Source organism: Thalassophryne amazonica, chromosome 8 (genome assembly GCF_902500255.1).
Source record: "Thalassophryne amazonica chromosome 8, fThaAma1.1, whole genome shotgun sequence".
Lineage (NCBI taxonomy): Eukaryota > Metazoa > Chordata > Actinopteri > Batrachoidiformes > Batrachoididae > Thalassophryne > Thalassophryne amazonica.
This window is the reverse complement of record NC_047110.1, coordinates 5,998,536-6,018,315: the sequence shown is the minus strand read 5'-3', so window position 1 is coordinate 6,018,315 and position 19,780 is coordinate 5,998,536. Positions and strand designations below refer to the sequence as shown.

At 43.3% G+C, this 19,780-nt stretch overlaps 1 protein-coding gene across 1 annotated transcript in view; it reads right to left on the bottom strand.

The window, feature by feature from the left end:
* Nucleotides 1-19,780, bottom strand: part of tmem231 (transmembrane protein 231) — a 48,072-nt gene that overhangs the window by 17,443 nt on the left and 10,849 nt on the right. The window contains exons 4-5 of the mRNA XM_034175704.1: nucleotides 17,745-17,888; nucleotides 7,819-7,900 (exon numbers count right to left, since the gene is read on the bottom strand). Coding sequence (XP_034031595.1) covers nucleotides 7,819-7,900; nucleotides 17,745-17,888 — 226 coding nt within the window. The remainder of the gene's footprint in view (nucleotides 1-7,818; nucleotides 7,901-17,744; nucleotides 17,889-19,780) is intronic.

Sequence of the window (19,780 nt, the reverse complement as noted above, 5' to 3'; positions counted from 1 at the left end):
GTCTTCTCCACGTCCCAGGTGAGGGCGGCCACTATAGCGGACTCCGGGATGATGGGATCCGGGGGATCCGACGACTCCGTTTTGACCTCATCTTCATGTACCCGGGACAAGGCATCCGATCTCTGGTTTTTGGTCCCGGGACGGTAGGTGATCCGGAAGTCAAAACGGCCGAAGAACAGTGACCAGCGGGCTTGCCTGGGATTCAGCCGCTTGGCGGTCCTGATATACTCCAGGTTCCGGTGGTCAGTGAAAACCGTGAATGGCACGGACGTTCCCTCCAACAGATGTCTCCACTCCTCAAGGGCCTCTTTCACCGCAAGGAGCTCTCGATTGCCGACGTCATAGTTCCGTTCGGCTGGGGTCAACCTGCGGGAAAAATAGGCACACGGGTGAAGGACCTTATCGGTCTTCCCGCTCTGGGACAGCACGGCTCCTATCCCTGAGTCCGAGGCGTCCACTTCAACCACTAACTGGCGACTAGGATCGGGCTGCACCAGAACAGGTGCAGACGAGAAGCGCCGTTTCAACTCCTTGAACGCGGCTTTGCAACGATCCGACCAGGTGAAGGGGACTTTTGGTGAGGTCAGGGCTGTCAGGGGGCTAACTACCTGACTGTAGCCCTTAATGAACCTCCTGTAGAAATTAGCAAAGCCTAGGAACTGTTGCAACTTCCTACGGCTTGTGGGTTGGGGCCAGTCTCTCACCGCCGCAACCTTGGCTGGATCAGGAGCGACGGAGTTGGAGGAGATGATGAACCCCAAGAAGGACAAAGACGTGCGGTGGAACTCACACTTCTCGCCCTTCACAAACAGCCGGTTCTCCAACAACCGCTGCAGGACCTGACGTACATGCTGGACATGAGTCTCAGGGTCCGGAGAAAAGATGAGTATATCGTCTAGGTATACGAAGACGAACCGGTGCAGGAAATCCCGCAAGACATCGTTAACCAACGCTTGGAAAGTCGCGGGAGCGTTTGTGAGACCGAACGGCATGACCAGGTACTCAAAGTGACCTAAGGGGGTGTTAAATGCAGTCTTCCACTCGTCTCCCTTCCGGATCCGAACCAGGTGGTACGCATTTCTAAGATCGAGCTTGGTGAAAATCTGGGCTCCATGCAGGGGTGTGAACACTGAATCCAACAGGGGCAACGGGTATCGGTTGCGAACCGTGATCTCGTTCAACCCCCTATAATCAATGCATGGACGAAGTCCGCCATCTTTTTTGCCCACAAAAAAGAAACCTGCGCCCATCGGGGAGGTGGAATTCCGGATCAACCCGGCAGCTAACGAGTCCCGGATGTAGGTCTCCATTGATTCGCGCTCAGGCCGTGAGAGGTTGTACAGCCTACTGGACGGGAACTCACTGCCCGGAACCAAATCAATGGCACAATCATACGGACGGTGGGGGGGAAGAGTGAGAGCCAGATCCTTGCTGAACACGTCGACAAGGTCGTGGTACTCCACCGGCACCGTCCCCAGATTGGGCGGGACTCTGACCTCCTCCTTAGCTCGGGAGCCGGGAGGAACCGAGGAACCTAGACACACCCGATGGCAGGTCTCGCTCCACTGAACCACTACCCCGGACGGCCAATCAATCCGGGGATTGTGCTTCAACATCCAGGGAAATCCTAAAACCACACGGGAGGTGGCCTGAGTCACAAAAAACTCGATCACCTCCCGGTGATTTCCTGACACCACCAGAGTTACAGGTGGTGTCTTATGCGTGATCGGAGGGAGTAGGGAGCCATCTAGTGCCCGAACCTGTACAGGCGAGGTAAGCGCCACCAGAGGGAGCCCTATCTCCCTGGCCCATCTGCTGTCCAACAGATTCCCCTCAGAGCCCGTGTCCACCAGTGCTGGGGCCTTCAGGGTTGAGTCCTCATAAAGGATCGTGACTGGGAGTCGTGTGGCAATGTGGGTGTGTCAATCAATCAATCAATCAACTTTTTTCTTGTATAGCGCCAAATCACAACAAACAGTTGCCCCAAGGCGCTCCACATTGCAAGGCAAGGCCATACAATAATTATGAAACACAGTCTACGTCTAAAGCAACATAACCAAGGGATGGTCCAGGGTCACCCGATCCAGCCCTAACTATAAGCCTTAGCGAAAAGGAAAGTTTTAAGCCTAATCTTAAAAGTAGAGAGGGTATCTGTCTCCCTGATCTGAATTGGGAGCTGGTTCCACAGGAGAGGAGCCTGAAAGCTGAAGGCTCTGCCTCCCATTCTACTCTTACAAACCCTAGGAACTACAAGTAAGCCCGCAGTCTGAGAGCGAAGCGCTCTAATGGGGTAATATGGTACTATGAGGTCCCTAAGATAAGATGGGACCTGATTATTCAAAACCTTATAAGTAAGAAGAAGAATTTTAAATTCTATTCTAGCATTAACAGGAAGCCAATGAAGGGAGGCCAACACGGGTGAGATATGCTCTCTCCTGCTAGTCCCCGTCAGTACTCTAGCTGCAGCATTCTGAACCAACTGAAGGCTTTTTAGGGAACTTTTAGGACAACCTGATAATAATGAATTACAATAGTCCAGCCTAGAGGAAATAAATGCATGAATTAGTTTTTCAGCATCACTCTGAGACAAGACCTTTCTGATTTTAGAGATATTGCGTAAATGCAAAAAGGCAGTCCTACATATTTGTTTAATATGCGCTTTGAATGACATATCCTGATCAAAAATAACTCCAAGATTTCTCACAGTATTACTAGAGATCAGGGAAATGCCATCCAGAGTAACGATCTGGTTAGACACCATGCTTCTAAGATTTGTGGGGCCAAGTACAATAACTTCAGTTTTATCTGAGTTTAAAAGCAGGAAATTAGAGGTCATCCATGTCTTTATGTCTGTAAGACAATCCTGCAGTTTAGCTAATTGGTGCGTATCCTCTGGCTTCATGGATAGATAAAGCTGGGTATCATCTGCGTAACAATGAAAATTTAAGCAATACCGTCTAATAATACTGCCCAAGGGAAGCATGTATAAAGTGAATAAAATTGGTCCTAGCACAGAACCTTGTGGAACTCCATAATTAACTTTAGTCTGTGAAGAAGATTCCCCATTTACATGAACAAATTGTAATCTATTAGACAAATATGATTCAAACCACCGCAGCGCAATGCCTTTAATACCTATGACATGCTCTAATCTCTGTAATAAAATTTTATGGTCAACAGTATCAAAAGCAGCACTGAGGTCCAACAGAACAAGCACAGAGATAAGTCCACTGTCCGAAGCCATAAGAAGATCATTTGTAACCTTCACTAATGCTGTTTCTGTACTATGATGAATTCTAAAACCTGACTGAAACTCTTCAAATAGACCATTCCTCTGCAGGTGATCAGTTAGCTGTTTTACAACTACCCTCTCAAGAATCTTTGAGAGAAAAGGAAGGTTGGAGATTGGCCTATAATTAGCTAAGATAGCTGGGTCAAGTGATGGCTTTTTAAGTAATGGTTTAATTACTGCCACCTTAAAGGCCTGTGGTACATAACCAACTAACAAAGATAGATTGATCATATTTAAGATTGAAGCATTATGTCCCACGTGAATGTCTCGGCCCACCCCTAGCCCAGTCTCTAGGGGCGGGGCGTTGGAGTTGAACCGCTCGGGGCAGTCCCTCATATGGTGCTCTATCGCACCACAAACAAAACAGGCTCCGTGGGCCCGTCTCCTCTGTGCGTCTGGTGCCCTAAATGTTGCCCTACTCGTGTCCATAGCTTCGTTAGTAGGGGGAGCTGTGGCCCCACGGAGCGCAGGGGCCGTGGAGCGTGGGGAAGGCGGAGCGCGGTCGGAACCGGAAGGGAGAGGGACGGCGCGTGCCCGGCCACGCCCTTCGTCTCGTTCCCGCCGACGTTCTTCTAACCGGTTGTCTAACCGTATGACAAGATCGATGAGCCCATCTAAATCCCGCGGTTCGTCCTTAGCCACCAGGTGCTCCTTAAGAACCAATGACAGTCCGTTTACAAAGGCGGCGCGGAGGGCAGCGCTATTCCAGCCGGACCTCGCAGCCGCGATGCGGAAGTCGACTGCATAGGCAGCTGCGCTCCGACGCCCCTGTCTCATCGACAGTAGCACAGTTGAAGCGGTTTCTCCTCTATTGGGGTGATCGAACATGGTTCTGAACTCCCTCACAAACCCATCATATGTCTGAAGGAGCCGTGACTTTTGCTCCCAGAGCGCTGTAGCCCAAGCGCGTGCCTCGCTGCGAAGCAGGTTTATTACATAAGCTACCTTGCTAGCATCAGTCGCGTACATAACTGGACGCTGTGCGAAGACGAGCGAACACTGCATAAGGAAATCCGCGCACGTCTCCACACAGCCTCCGTACGGCTCTGGGGGGCTTATGTATGCTTCCGGGGAAGGTGGGAGGGGTCGTTGAACGACCAGTGGAACGTCAATGTTACGCACAGGGTCTACGGGAGGGAGAGCCGCAGCGGCGCCCGGAGGGCGTACTTCCACCTGCGCGGCGAGAGCCTCCACCCTGCGGTTCAGGAGGACATTCTGCTCGGTCATTAAATATAACCGAGTCGTGAAAGCGGTGAGGATCCGCTGCAACTCACCGATTACCCCTCCTGCGGACGCCTGCGCGTCCTGTTCTTCCATTGGCCGTTCAACAGCCGGTTGACGCCCCTCGGGATCCATGACGTTGGCCGAGATATCCTGTTGGGAAAGTGTAGGAACACGGACCCACAACAGGGGGCGCAAATGAACGGACAATGGAGAAAGTCAAATCACAAAGTTTTACTGTTGTGAACTCACACAACAAACACAACAGATTACAAATACAGCAGTAACCGAATTCCAAAGGTGTCGTGTGGGCAGGCTCGACGATAGGAGACGTCTGTCCGAGTCGAACCGGAACCACTGCCACCGAACCCCGGGGATACTGGAGCCGCCAAGTCCCGAACCCCAGGTGGCCATTGCCTCCGCTCGTCGGATCCGGTACTGCTGGCAAGGAACAGAAACAGTCAGGTGTGGGTGCGGCTGCACCCAGCAACACACAGGGTGGAAACACCACCTCTACCTCTTCTCAAAAACAACACTGAAGGATTGGAAGGTAAGTACTTATCTAGTCACGTCCAACACTGTCTTCAGCTGACCTTAAGCACAAGCAAAAAGTATTAACTCTTAGAATAGAGTAACTGGCTGAGTTCGTTACCTCCTTGGTAGAGCGATATCTCGGCAATGAGGTAGAGATGCCGTCCTGCTGATATACCTCCCTGTTGATGGATATCAGCTGTCTCGTCTCAGGTGATGGGTGACAGCTGTCACCCTGGCTGCTCCTGTGAGGCGGCAGCGCCCTCTGGTGCCTGGAGCCCGCACTCCAGACAGGGCGCCCTCTGGTGGTGGTGGGCCAGCAGTACCTCCTCTTCAGCGGCCCACACAACATAGGGGTTATATATATATATATAAGTATGCAATTCCACTCAAAAATGTTGAAAAAAAAAACTGTCAACATGACAGAAAAAACTCTACACAGGTACAGTGTGATATTTTTAAAGAAGAGAGCAAATGTTATGTCCATCAAATATTAATGTCAGGGTTCTTGCAGGAATCAAGTTAAATTTTAGACCTTTTTACACCATAATGAGAAAAATTTTAGACCAACCTCAAGACCCCCCCCCAAAAAAAGGACGATCACATTTGATTCTCAAAACCATGTCATTTTGGATTGGTTTCAAACATGTCAAAGTACAACAAAAGCAGAAAACAAGATTAAGTGATAATACACAACATATACGATAAGCAACACTGACCAACCGGAAAAAAGTTAAATTCTCAAAAGGCGCTATACAACCATATATCTCAGCTCCTCTCCTTTTGCACTAATCTCAGCCTCAAGGGCTTTCACTTCAGCGACTTTTGTCTGTCTGTGCTCTTCTCAGAGCATTCGACTTCGAAAGCAGCTGACCCAGCCAGCTCTAGCCAGCTCTCTTCAGAAATCACTGATCTCTACAAAACATTAACGTGTGACAGGACTGCTCATTTATACAACCCCTGGCAAAAATTATGGAATCACCGGCCTCAGAGGATGTTCATTCAGTTGTTTAATTTTGTAGAAAAAAAGCAGATCACAGACATGACACAAAACTAAAGTCATTTCAAATGGCAACTTTCTGGCTTTAAGAAACACTATAAGAAATCAAGAAAAAAAGATTGTGGCAGTCAGTAACAGTTACTTTTTTAGACCAAGCAGAGGAAAAAAATATGGAATCACTCAATTCTGAGGAAAAAATTATGGAATCACCCTGTAAATTTTCATCCCCCAAATTAACACCTGCATCAAATGAGATCTGCTCATTGACATTGACCCTATGCCATGACATTGACCCTATGTGTCTTTTTGCAAGGAATGTTTTTGCAGTTTTTGCTCTATGGCAAGATGCATTATCATCTTGAAAAATGATATCATCATCCCCAAACATCCTTTCAATTGTCCAAAATATCAACATAAACTTGTGCATTTATTGATGATGTAATGACAGCCATCTCCCCAGTGCCTTTACCTGACATGCAGCCCCATATCATCAATGACTGTGGAAATTTACATGTTCTCTTCAGGCGGTCATCTTTATAAATCTCATTGGAACGGCACCAAACAAAAGTTCCAGCATCATCACCTTGCCCAATGCAGATTCGAGATTCATCACTGAATATGACTTTCATCCAGTCATCCACAGTCCACGATTGCTTTTCCTTAGCCCATTGTAACCTTGTTTTTTTCTGTTTAGGTATTAATGATGGCTTTTGTTTAGCTTTTCTGTATGTAAATCCCATTTCCTTTAGGCGGTTTCTTACAGTTCAGTCACAGACGTTGACTTCAGTTTCCTCCCGTTCGTTCCTCATTTGTTTTGTTGTGCATTTTCGATTTTTGAGACATATTGCTTTAAGTTTTCTGTCTTGACGCTTTGATGTCTTCCTTGGTCTACCAGTATGTTTGCCTTTAACAACCTTCCCACGTTGTTTGTATTTGGTCCAGAGTTTAGACACAGCTGACTGTGAACAACCAACATCTTTTGCAACACTGCGTGATGATTTACCCTCTTTTAAGAGTTTGATAATCCTCTCCTTTGTTTCAATTGATATCGCTCATGTTGGAGCCATGATTCATGTCAGTCCACTTGGTGCAACAGCTCTCCAAGGTGTGATCACTCCTTTTTAGATGCAGACTAACGAGCAGATCTGATTTGATGCAGGTGTTAGTTTTGGGGATGAAAAATTACAGGGTGATTCCATATTTTTTTCCTCAGAATTGAGTGATTCCATATTTTTTCCCTCTGCTTGGTCTAAAAAAGTAACCGTTACTGACTGCCACAATTTTTTTTTCCTGATTTCTTATAGTGTTTCTTAAAGCCAGAAAGTTGCCATTTGAAATGACTTTAGTTTTGTGTCATGTCTGTGATCTGCTTTTTTTCAACAAAATGAAACAACTGAATGAACATCCTCCAAGGCCGGTGATTCCATAATTTTTGCCAGGGGTTGTAATACAACACACACAAAGCTGTAAAACATAAGTATTAAAAAGCTACATTACACACCAACACCACACACTATAATTTATGAAGGCATTTAAATAAAATTTACATGAGCAGTATTAAGCATATAAATGCACGGATAAATATAGAGTATCAAAAGTCCAATGATATGTATTGTATCGAGTTTTGAGGAATGATGTAGAGCCCAAAGAAACACCATGATTTTCCAGCCATTTTTCTAAACCACCTGTAAAAACTGATTAAAGTGTATCATCAAGTAACAGAAAAGTAATAATCCCAACCAACAAACCAAAATCAGGGTATTTTTTCACTCACAGTTTCTCTCCTGGTAGGTCCGAATAATGTTGTTCAGGTCATATGCAAAGGCAAAAGGACTGGACCCATCAATCACCGAAACCTTGAACAAAACAAATATCAACAAAATGACAAATCAGTTTCAGTATGAGGAATGTCAGCGTGAGGCGTTCAAGGAAATCACAGTCAGGAGACCAGTGGCAGTATCAAGCTCTGCGAAGAAAACGGACTGAACAAAGGCGACATTTCACAAAATCTGAACATCAATCCAGTTTGGTGATGGGTACCTTTCATCATGTGCAACCATTAGATGAACCATAAAACATTATATTGTGTATGATGAATGCTACTAGTTGGGTGTGAGGGATTTTAAACAATGACCGAGGTGCCATGTAATGTGCTTGCAGCCTGAAGTCTGGCCTGAGGTGTGTACAAGTCTGAGTCATTGTCCCTTCTTACATGAAGTCACCCTGTTTACAGAGAGAATCCTCGAGGCCCAAGAACACTAAAACTGAGTGGCGTTGAGGTCGTGATGTCCATCCTTTTGACAGGTCAATTGTCCACATTATAGATAACTTAAGAAATCTAACCTTGACCCCAGTCTACTGAAAAACTATAAGTTGATATCAAACCTATCATTTTGTTCTAAAATCCTTGAAAAAGTGGTTTCATGGACCACCTTACTGAGAATAATCTGTGCAGTCTGCATTTTGAACATATCATTGCACAGACACAGCTCTCACTAAAGTGGAGAATGATCTCCTGGGATTCAGACACCACTATGGCTCTGGTGCTGTTAGATCTTACTGATACAGTGGATCATCGTATACTACTCAATAGGCTGGAGAATCACTTTAGGTACCTTGACACTTGCACAAATCTAATCCCCACACTGGCACATAATTTAGCAAGCCAATGAGTAAACTCGTTGTAACGTATTGTAAACTGTCTGTGAACTGTGTGCGGCTGCATGCAAGTGCGCAAAGAAATTTTGAAATGCGCAAAATTTCTGGTACACATGAATTTCATGCCACTTGCGTGAACTAGGCGTGAATACTGCATAACCTATTTGCAAACAGTGTGTGTCACTGCATGTTATTGCGCACATAGTTTACACACAGTTTACGATGAGTTTACTCATTGGCATGCAAGATTCTGTGCCAGTGCGGGAATAAAATTTTGCAAGTGTCAAGGTGCATACCATCTAATGCAGGGGTCACCAACCCTGTTCCTAGAGAGTCCCTGCCCTGAATGCTTTTCCACGTCAACCTACTTAAGTCACACCTGTTTTTTTGTTTTGTTTTTCTTAATAAGCGGTGTCTTCCAGCTGTTGACTGGCTGAACACACCTGATAGTTTATTGCCTGGGAGTTGATCAGGGAGAGTTAGAAATCACGCAGGGCAGGAGCCCTCCAGGAACAGGGTTGGTGACCCCTGATCTAATGGCACGCATTGGTACGGCAAATTGCGCAGCAGTGTGGAACCAAAATTCATGCAAGTGTCAAGGTGCTTTTGGGATTGCTGGGAATGTCCTTGCATGATTGACCTCCTACCTAACCAGTCACACTTACTGTGTGCTGTACAATAATGCTACCTCTAACCTTGGTGACATGAAATATGGGGTTCCACAGAGATTCATCTTCGGCCCCTTGCTTTTCTCCCTTTATACAACACCCCTTGGGCATATACTCGTACTTCAACATTATAGGATTATTTTTCACTGCTATACTGATGATGCCCAGTTGTACATGCTGATAACTGCTGGTAATCTCATACACATAAAGACTTTAGAGGATTACCTTGCTTCTGTGAAAACCTGGGTGTCCAGCAATTTCTTACTTTTAAACTCTGATAAGACTGAAATGATGGTTCTTGGTCCAGCAAGATATCGACATCAGTTTGACCAGCTAATGCTTAACCTAGGCTTGTGCATCATACATCACACTGACAAAGTGAGGAACCGTTGGGGTGATTTTTGATTCCACGCTGTCCTTTGACCTACACATCAGAGAAACCACCAGCACTGCTTTTTTCCACCTTTGTACCATAGCTAAGATTTGTCCCATCCTGTCTATGACTGATGCAGAGACCCTGATTCATACATTTGTCTCTTCTAGACTGGACTACTGTGGCACCAATGACTATGTGCTCACCTTAATAATGCACTTTGTCTTTGATGCTATTGTGGTTTTTGTGTTTCTTGAGCTTGGTAAAAAACTTTGTAAAAACCTTTAAACTGTTAGAATGTCTTAAGCAGTGGGTCACCCCTCTGAGTCTGGTCTGCTTGAGGTTTCTTCCTCATCATTATCAGAGGGAGTTTTTTCTTACCACTGTTGTCTGTGTGCTTGCTCAGTGGGGTTGGTAAGGTTAGACCTTGCTCGTGTAAAGTGCCTTGAGGCAACTTTGTTGTGATTTAGTGCTACATAAATAAAAGAAACAAAATTGAATAGATGAATCACAGACAGTCCAGACAGGTGTGAGGATCCATATTCAAGGTTATTTAGTCATTTACCAGGAAACAGTAAAAACTATTTGGAAATCTTCAGGCTCCAGTTCAGTCCAAAAACTACAAATGTCTGATCCAGCTCATGAAGTGGCTAACCCTCCCCCACCCCATACAAACTAATGCCCTCTGTTGGATGATTTGGTGCTCTGCAAACTTTGCAAGTTAGAAATGGCGTATCACAACAATACTATTGCCATGTTCAAGCACTTGAAACAGAAGCTTCCCGGTGTGACTTTTCAAGACAGCAGCAATACTGCGCCATCATGTTTTTGTCCCCATGTTTGTTGCTGTTGTTAAATGTAAGCTAACACCGCTTTGAGCGATTCACATTTAAGCAGAGCCCACATAATTGACACATTTATTCTTTGAATGAATGAATGAATGAATGAATGAAAACTGTTTATTTCGAACAATTGATACAACAACAATTACAAGATAGATCAGTAAAGACAACAACAAAAAAGTTTTGAACTGGTTCATGCTTGGACATTGCTTGAGCCCCACTCCCAATCTGTTCTACATCCTCACCCCACAGACAGAAATACAGAAACCTTTTAATGTTGTTCGTGCCCACTGATGCTTTAAATTAAATTTCCCCCTCAGACTGTAATCCCCTGATCTGTTAAAAAACATATTTTTAATATTTGCTGGAAGTAAATTGTTTATTGCTTTATACACAATTTGTACTGTTTGAAAATGAACCAAGTCTGTGAATTTTAAGAATTTGGATTGTAAAAATAGTGGATTTGTATGATCTCTATAGCCAGTATTATGAATAATTCTTATAGCTCTTTTCTGCATTACTGATAGTGATTGTGTTGTACCTTTATAAGTATTACCCCATACCTCTGCACAGTACTGTAAATATGGTAAAACCAGTGAGCAGTAAAGAATGCGGAGTGAGTTGTGGTCCAGAATATGTTTCGCTTTGTTTAGAACTGAAATGCTTCTTGACAGTTTACTTTGTATATGTTTTATATGAGTCTTCCAGTTTATCTTATCATCTATTATCACCCCCAGAAACTTATTTTCATGTACCCTTTCAGTATCTACCCCCTCGACTTGTAACTGAACCTGTATGTCTGTATTACAATAGCCAAATAACATGTATTTTGTTTTACTTAAGTTTAATGATAATTTGTTTCTGTCAAACCATATTTTCAATTTTCCCATTTCTATACTGATCCTCCTCAGTAACTCCTGCAAATCCCCCCCTGAACAAAAAATGCTTGTGTCATCTGCAAATAATACTAATTTTAATATTTTGGAAACATTGACAATATCATTTATATAAATTAGAAACAGTTTTGGACCCAATACTGACCCCTGTGGGACGCCACAAGCATTGTCCAAGCATGATGATGTATATTCCCCCAACTTCACAAACTGTTTTCTGTTACTTAAGTAGCTTCTCACCCAGTGCAACACCAACCCCCTAATCCCATACTGTTCAAGTTTATTGATTAATATGTCATGATTGATTGTATCAAAAGCCTTTTTAAGGTCTATAAATATTCCAACTGAATGTAATTTGTGGTCTATGGCGTTTGTAATCTCCTCAACTGATTCTATTAATGCAAGTGATGTTGAACTATGTGCTCTGAATCCATATTGACTATCAGTAAGTAATTTATGTTTATTTATGAATTTGTCTAATCTATTATTGAATAACTTTTCTAATAATTTGGAAAATTGTGGAAGCAAAGAAACAGGTCTATAATTTCTGAAGTGGTGTCTATCCCCAGTCTTATACAGCGGCACAACCTTAGCTATTTTCATTTGATTGGGAAATTTACCGGTTTGAAATGATAAGTTACAGATGTATGTTAATGGTTCTACAATCCATTCAATGACCTGTTTTACCACCACCATATCAATTTCATTTAAATCGGTAGATGTTTTATATTTACAATTATTCACAATGTCTATAATTTCTTTTCCATCCACTGCTGTGAGGAACATTGAACAGGGATTTCTTTCTATGAGATCATTATCCCAATCCTCAGGTTGGGAATCGGGAATTTTTTCTGCCAAGCTTGGTCCAATATTTACAAAAAAATTATTAAAACCGTTGACTACCTCATCCTTATTTTCCTTCTTGACATTATTATCAATGAAATACTGAGGGTAACTCTGTTTTTTATTACCATTTTTGATAATGCTATTTAATATATCCCATATTCCTTTAATATTGTTTTTGTTATTATATAATATGTTACTATAACATTCCTTCCTACATACCCGTATAATATTAGTTAATCTATTTTTGTATTTCTTATATCTATTTTCTGCCTCTTTAGTCTTTAGTTTTATGAATTCTCTATACAGTGTATTTTTCTTATTACATGCATTTCGTAACCCTTTCATCATCCATGGTCGAGCTTGGATTTTTTGTTTTCTCTAGTCTTGTTTAATTGGACAATTTTTATCATATAATGATGTAAATATTTGTAAAAAAGTTTCATATGCACTATCAACATCACTTTCACTGTATACCTTTTCCCAGTTTTGCTCCTGTAAATCCTTCTTTAGTGTGTTCATGTTTTCCTCTGTCCGCACTCGCCTGTATTTTATTTTCTCCTCTGGCTGATTCCGCCGATGGTTTCTATTATAAACGATGAAAACTGGTAGATGATCACTAATGTCATTGATTAATAATCCACTCACAGTGTTATTCTCAATATCATTGCTGAATATATTATCAATTAAGGTAGCACTATGTGATGTAATTCTGCTAGGCCTGGTGATTTTTGGATATAAACTCATACTGTACATTATACTGATAAATTCATCTGTTATTTTATGCTTATTTGGATTGAGCAGATCGATATTTAAGTCACCACAAATGAACACAGTTTTTTTTTATTAGTTTTTGAGAACATTTTTCCCATACAGTCAGTGAATGTTTCAATACAAGATCCTGGTGCTCTATATATACAGCTGACTAATACATTTTTGCTTTTTTCTTCACATATTTCAATAGTTATACATTCTAATAAGTTATCAATCACAGTTGTCATATTGTCTACTATTTTATAATCCATGTTCTTATCCACATACACAGCCACTCCTCCTCCACTCTTATTCTTTCTGTTTACACAATTAAATTCATATCCATCCAGTTCAAAATCCATTCCTTTATCTTCATTGATCCATGTTTCTGATATAGCAATTATGTTAAATATTTTTTTAAACTGACTTAAATATTCTTTAATGTTGTTAAAGTTTGCATATAGACTTCTGCTGTTGAAATGGATTATTGATAATTTGTTATCCGTTCTAATGATCCGATTAAACTGTTCATCTGTATAATAGCAACAACTGTCATTGATATTTGAGAAGAAATTATTGTCCGGGTCTATATCGTGCTCCAAGTCCAGTACATTGTGGTCTGTGTATTTAAATGTTCTCAGTTCTACTTTTCCATGATCAGCAATCCTTTGAGTTATATCCTTCTTGTCTCCAGATGTAGATGAATAGGTAGTAGATGAATAGGTTCCTCTGGTCTGTGTCATGGTGTTGTGATGTGTTTGTGTCCTCATACCTTATTGGTCATATTTGTCCAGATCCTCGATGTTCCTGATTACCATAACCTTCGCTTGTTCTGGTGTTCCATTCAATTTGATAAATGTTTTGCAGTTGGATGTCCATGTCTGTTGAATTTTTCCCTGCTTTTTTAAGAAACGAGCTTTCCTGGCGATGTCTGCGTTTCTTTTGGTCAGATGTTCATTGATGAATACGTTTGTTCCTTTGAGTTTCCGTCCCTGTTTTAACAATGCCATTTTATGTTTTCTGTTGACAAACCTCATTATAACTGCTCGCTTGTCTCCATCCTCTCTCCTGGGCAGGGGGTGGCACGCTTCAATGTTATTACAGTCCATTTGAATACCTTTAGATTGCAGGAAGTCAGCCACCTGTTGTTCCACTGACCTGGCCTCCTGCTCGTTGGCCTCCCCTCCGCTGTCTTCTGACACCGCCCGTGCGTAGGATCGAGGTTTAATATGAATTCCTGTAATAATAACGTCGTTCATCCTTGTGTGCTGTTCCAACTCCGCAACACGGTTCTCCAGGTACACCAGACGCCGGTCTTTCTCGGCATTCTGGATCCGGAGAGCCTTCACTTCTTCCACCAGCTCCATAATGGATTTCTGCTGCATTTTAACCACAGAGATTTCCTCAGACAAAAAGTCCAGGGACTTCTTGATATCGTCTCCCTCCTCCGCCGTCAGTGCCTTCTTCGGACCCATGATCAGATAACTCTGCGCTGGCGCCTCGGGCCTCGGTAAAGCCGCGCTGATGGAACTGCGCTGACGCCTCGGGCTTCAGGTGGAGTAGCGCCGGTGGATGTGCGCTGACGCCTCGGGCCTCGGTAAAGCTGCGCCGGTGGAACTGCGCTGACGCCTCGGGCTTCAGGTGGAGCCGCGCCGGTGGATGTGCGCTGGCGCCTCGGGCTTCAGGTGGAGCCGCGCCGGTGGATGTGCGCTGACGCCTCGGGCATCGGTAAAGCCGCGCCGGTGGAACTGCGCTGACGCCTCGGGCTTCAGGTGGAGCCGCGCCGGTGGATGTGCGCTGACACCTCGGGAGACAGTCCAGGGTCCGGTTTTGGATTGTCGGTTTGGGCGTAATGATCAGTCCTATTGGTTGTTCTTCAAGGATAAATAACCGTCGAAGTGAGAACGGGGCTTGAGACACCAATAACTGCACTTTCACTGACGTGTAAATTAGGATTTAGTGCACTCCTATTTACACCACCCTCATCTACACAAATTTAATGTATAATATTAAATGCAATATGGCTTTCTCTGCTCTTCCTGGGTCAATTTTGAAAAACTTTTTGATAAAGTCAGATTTCACAGCTAATTATTTGATCCAAACTAGCAATACTTTGGAGTTTCTTAGCATAAACTGCTCACACCATCGCAAAATGCAATATGGCTCATTCTTTAAAAGCACGATCTGTCCATGTGAGTTTACTGCCACTGGGAGCAGGAGAAAACGTGATGAAGTTAATTACATAAGTTGGTGTTTTACATGAAGTGGTGTCAGATGTCACAGATGGGATGTGCTCTGCCTGCGATAATTTTAAATCTGTATAGAGTGATGATGTTTTATAAGATGCTGTCATTTGTGCAAAATCAAACAAACATAAAATTGACAAAATACTGAAGGTGGTCTGGCATGTGGGTGTGATCTTGAAAGTACATAAGAAAATAAAAGACCTTCGCCCAGTGTGAATGACGAATTGTAATCCAATTCAAAATGAAAAAAGTTTACAGTTCCACTCTGTCACGCGGTTCGGCCGAGTGGAGACCTCCTGTATGGCAGCACTCTGCCTCACTCGATTAAAGCTACTGTATGGAAGTTTTCAAGACTGCAGCAAATTCCATCTCTGTCCAGTATTAATGCATTTTTATACATTATTTATAACATCAAATGATAGGAAATAGATGTTTTGTTGCACTGCTCAACTTCAGGTTGCACTTTTGCTACGACTCCTAAAAATGACTTTACTGTAAAAGACAGTTGACCGGGAAAGACTGAGCTACTTTTTTATTGTTGCAGAATAATATCCAGTGGTGCATACTGTACCATATTTTTTAGTTTTAAACTTATTTGCAACAGTAACATACAAATAAATTATTAAAAAACCATACATTGTGATTTCCAGATTTTTTTTTTTTAGATTATGTCTCTCACAGTGGACATGCACCTAAGATGAAAATTTCAGACCCCTCCATGATTTCTAAGTGGGAGAACTTGCAAAATCGCAGGGTGTTCAAATACTTATTTTCCTCACTGTATATACGAGGTATCTTATAAAACTAACCGGCAGTTTTATAAAAAAAACTATTTGGATTTGATTGACATGCAATTACACCAATCATGCTTGAACCCTCGTGCGCATACGTGAGTTTTTTCACGCGTGTCGGTGACGCCATTTCCCTGTGGGCAGGCCTTGAGTGAGATGTGGTCCAGCCCTCTCGGCTGAATTCCTTTGTTTCACACACTGCTCCAGACGGCGCGCGTTGCTTTATCAATATTTTTTCTGGATCTGTGAGGAATATCCGAGTGGATACTATTCGAGAAATTCAGCTGGTTTTCAGTGAAAAGTTTAACGGCTGATGAGAGATTATGGGGTGTTTCTGTCGGTGTAAGGACTTCCCACGGACCGGGACGTCCTGCAGTGCTTCCAGGCGCCGTCGTCGGCCTGTTTCGACCTGAAGACATCCTAATTTAAGGCTTAATTCACCCAGGACATCGTGAGAGAACAGAGAAGATTCAGAAGAGGCCGGCATGAGGACTTTATGTGGACATTCCACTGTTTAAGGACATTTTGTAATGAAAGACGTGCGCGCAAATTCGCCGAGTCGTTTCCGTGACGACTCGGTGAATCTGTGTGCGCCGCGACAGGAAAAACACCTCCGTGTTGAAAACCATTTGTAAAATTCAGGCGGCTTTTGATGGCTTTCAACAAGTGAGTAACTGAGAAATTGTTTAACAGCTTGGGCATGTTCCAACTTGCCCGTTAAGGTTTCCAACGGAGGTGTTTTTCCTGTCGCGACCCCCTGCGGTCGGGTCAGGCCCAACATGCGACTCTGCACGCACGTTCTTTCATTACAAAATGTCCGTTAACAATGGAATGTCCGAATAAACTCCTCATGCCGACTTCTTCTGAAAGTTCTCTGTTCTCTGATGACTTACTGGGTCAACAGAGCCTGAAATGTGGAAGTTTTCAACTTGAAACGGCGAGACGCTGCCGCCTCGAAGCACAGATCACCGTCAGGCGCCATGGGCCGTCCTTAAAGCGACAGTTACAGACCAAAATCTCTCATCAGCCGTTAAAATGTTTACCGAAAACCAGCTGAATTTATCGAATGGTGTCCACTCAGTTGTGCCTTACAGTTTTGAAAAAATTTTGATCAAACAAAGCAGCAGTCTGAGCCATTCCTAAACAATGAAAAAAAAAAACAAACAAACAAACAAAAAAAAAAATCGACGAGAGGGTGGGCGACTCCTCACTCAAAGACTGCCCACAGGCGAATGACGTAACCGACAGGCGTGAAAAAACTCTCGCATGCCCACGAGGGTTCAAGCATGTCTGATGTAATCACACGTGATTCAAATCCATATGGTTTTTGAAAAAAATAATAAGGTCGGATACTTTTCTAATAGACCTCGTATATTGTTTTGACTGAAACGAGTCAATCTTTTTCTATTCTGATTTTTGAGGTTCAGGAAGATCTAAAATTCAAATATTACCATTAACATCTTGATTAAATAAAAATTTGAAAAAATAAAACCTTTTTGTTGACCTTTGATAGTTTTGTATATTGGCAGTTTCATGTTAAACAACTTTGAAGTTTTGGTTCTGCATTATTAATAACAATTCTGACAGTGTATGTAGAGTTTCACAGACACTGTTCGGGTTGTTACCCACTCACATTGTAAACGTTGTTGACTCCGGTGTGGGACAGCGGCGTCCTCTGCTGCAGCCTCAGGTCTCCACTGATGAAAAGCTGAGCTCCAGGGACAGAGGAGGAGTACTGCACGTAAGCCAGACTCTGCATCACCACCGTCGACATCCGCTGGGAAACAAGAGACAGAAACCACACTGTGGGTGATTCGACCATCGACATCATCACTGGATGCTGGAAAGACCTGAAAATGTGATGTAACACTGCCCCCACATGGTAGCACACAGTACGGCCTGAGGGCAGTTTAAACTGCATCAGTGTACACGATATATTACAGTATTTTTTTTCTGTGATATATACACCGCAATGTGAAAAAAGAATGTTCACACATGTGACTTGACCAGTGCTACTGGGAAATAAGCACATACACACAAACAAACTGAATGTGCAGTGTAAAAGACACATCCAAAAATGGTCACACAAAATGCAGTGTGCAATAAAAGGCTTTAACCACAAGTGATGAAGACAAACTGAGCAGAGCGGCAGCTGAAACTCTGCCATGTAATCACCAGACTCTCACGTGTGTTTGACAAGGTGTTTTTCAGGTGTGATGCATGAGCTGAGTCAGTTTACTTTGTGTGTTCACAGCTGTAGCAAAACTATCATGAGGGTTTTACAGTTTCATTACTGCCACGTATGTAGCCATAGCTGCTATTTTGCTGCTATGGCTATATCTGCTATTCTGCTCCCCTCCACAGCATGTCTTTTTCCTGGTTCTCTCCCTCAGCCCCAACCAGTCCCAGCAGAAGACTGCCCCTCCCTGAGCCTGGTTCTGCTGGAGGTTTCTTCCTGTTAAAAGGGAGTTTTTCCTTCCCACTGTAGCCAAGTGCTTGCTCACAGGGGGTCGTTTTGACCGTTGTGGTTTTACATAATTATTGTATGGCCTTGCCTTACAATATAAAGCGCCTTGGGGCAACTGTTTGTTGTGATTTGGCGCTATATAAAAAAAAAATTGATTGATTGATTGATTGATTGATTTTCTGCCTCTGTGGCAGTGCGCTGTGTTCTCTCCTGGGGCACGTCAGAAACAGAGGAACTTAACTTTTTTTTTTTTTGTCTTGGTGGATCATTTTCATTGTGTACAGATGCTGCTGAGTCTGGCTGTGGTAAAAGCTGCTGTGAATGAAGCGCTGTGACTCTTTAAACTTTTAAAGTTCTGGTTGCTCCGATCAGGTCCGCTGATTTAATCAGACCTGATCGATCAGGGCGTCTGATAAGCGCACCGACATGCAGCAACGGCGCTTTTATTTTGAGGAGTCACAACACTTATGTTGTGTGTTGGGGGGTGTGGCTGGATGTTTTGGTGTTCTTTTCTTTTCTTTGCTCTTCAGGTGGCATGGAAACTGATTCTTCTGTGGAGAAGGTGCTGACTGAAGAGTCCTCACCCTCATCAACATCATGTGAAGCACCTGTGACTGGTGCTCACATGCAACCTTAAAGACTTTCAGCTGAAGCAGATAATTGGATGGCGTTCTGCATTTAAGGCATGTGTGATTCAAGCAGAACTGCCGGGAACTCGACCTTGTGATGTTCGTTTGTGAGACGCTGAGGACCGCGCCTGGGTTTGACACATCGAGCCCGTGAAGCAAGGAAGGGTGAGGACACATGCTGTCAGCACACATCAAAGGTGATTAAGTGTTTGACTAATTGTTGATAGTAACTTGGTGTTTTGTTACACAGTATACTTGAATTGTGATGAGAATTGTGCAGCTTGCTTCTCACTGCTGTGGCATGCGGATAAGTGATCCTCCACCTGTTGTGAGAAGCTGCTCATTTGCATAAAGTTAAAAAGATACAGACCTGAATGTGTTGCTGATAGCGTGTGTCTTTTGAAAGTTATTGTTGTAACTGCTGACTTACCTCACCTCTTCTTTGCTTCACAGAGAGTCAGTTTGTCGTGTCCACCTGGGGAGTGTTTGGCGGTGGTAGTGGGTCCAGGAGCGCCGGGCTTTGATCCTTGCGGGCGCTGGAGAGCGTACCAACAGTCACTCCACCAGAAGGAC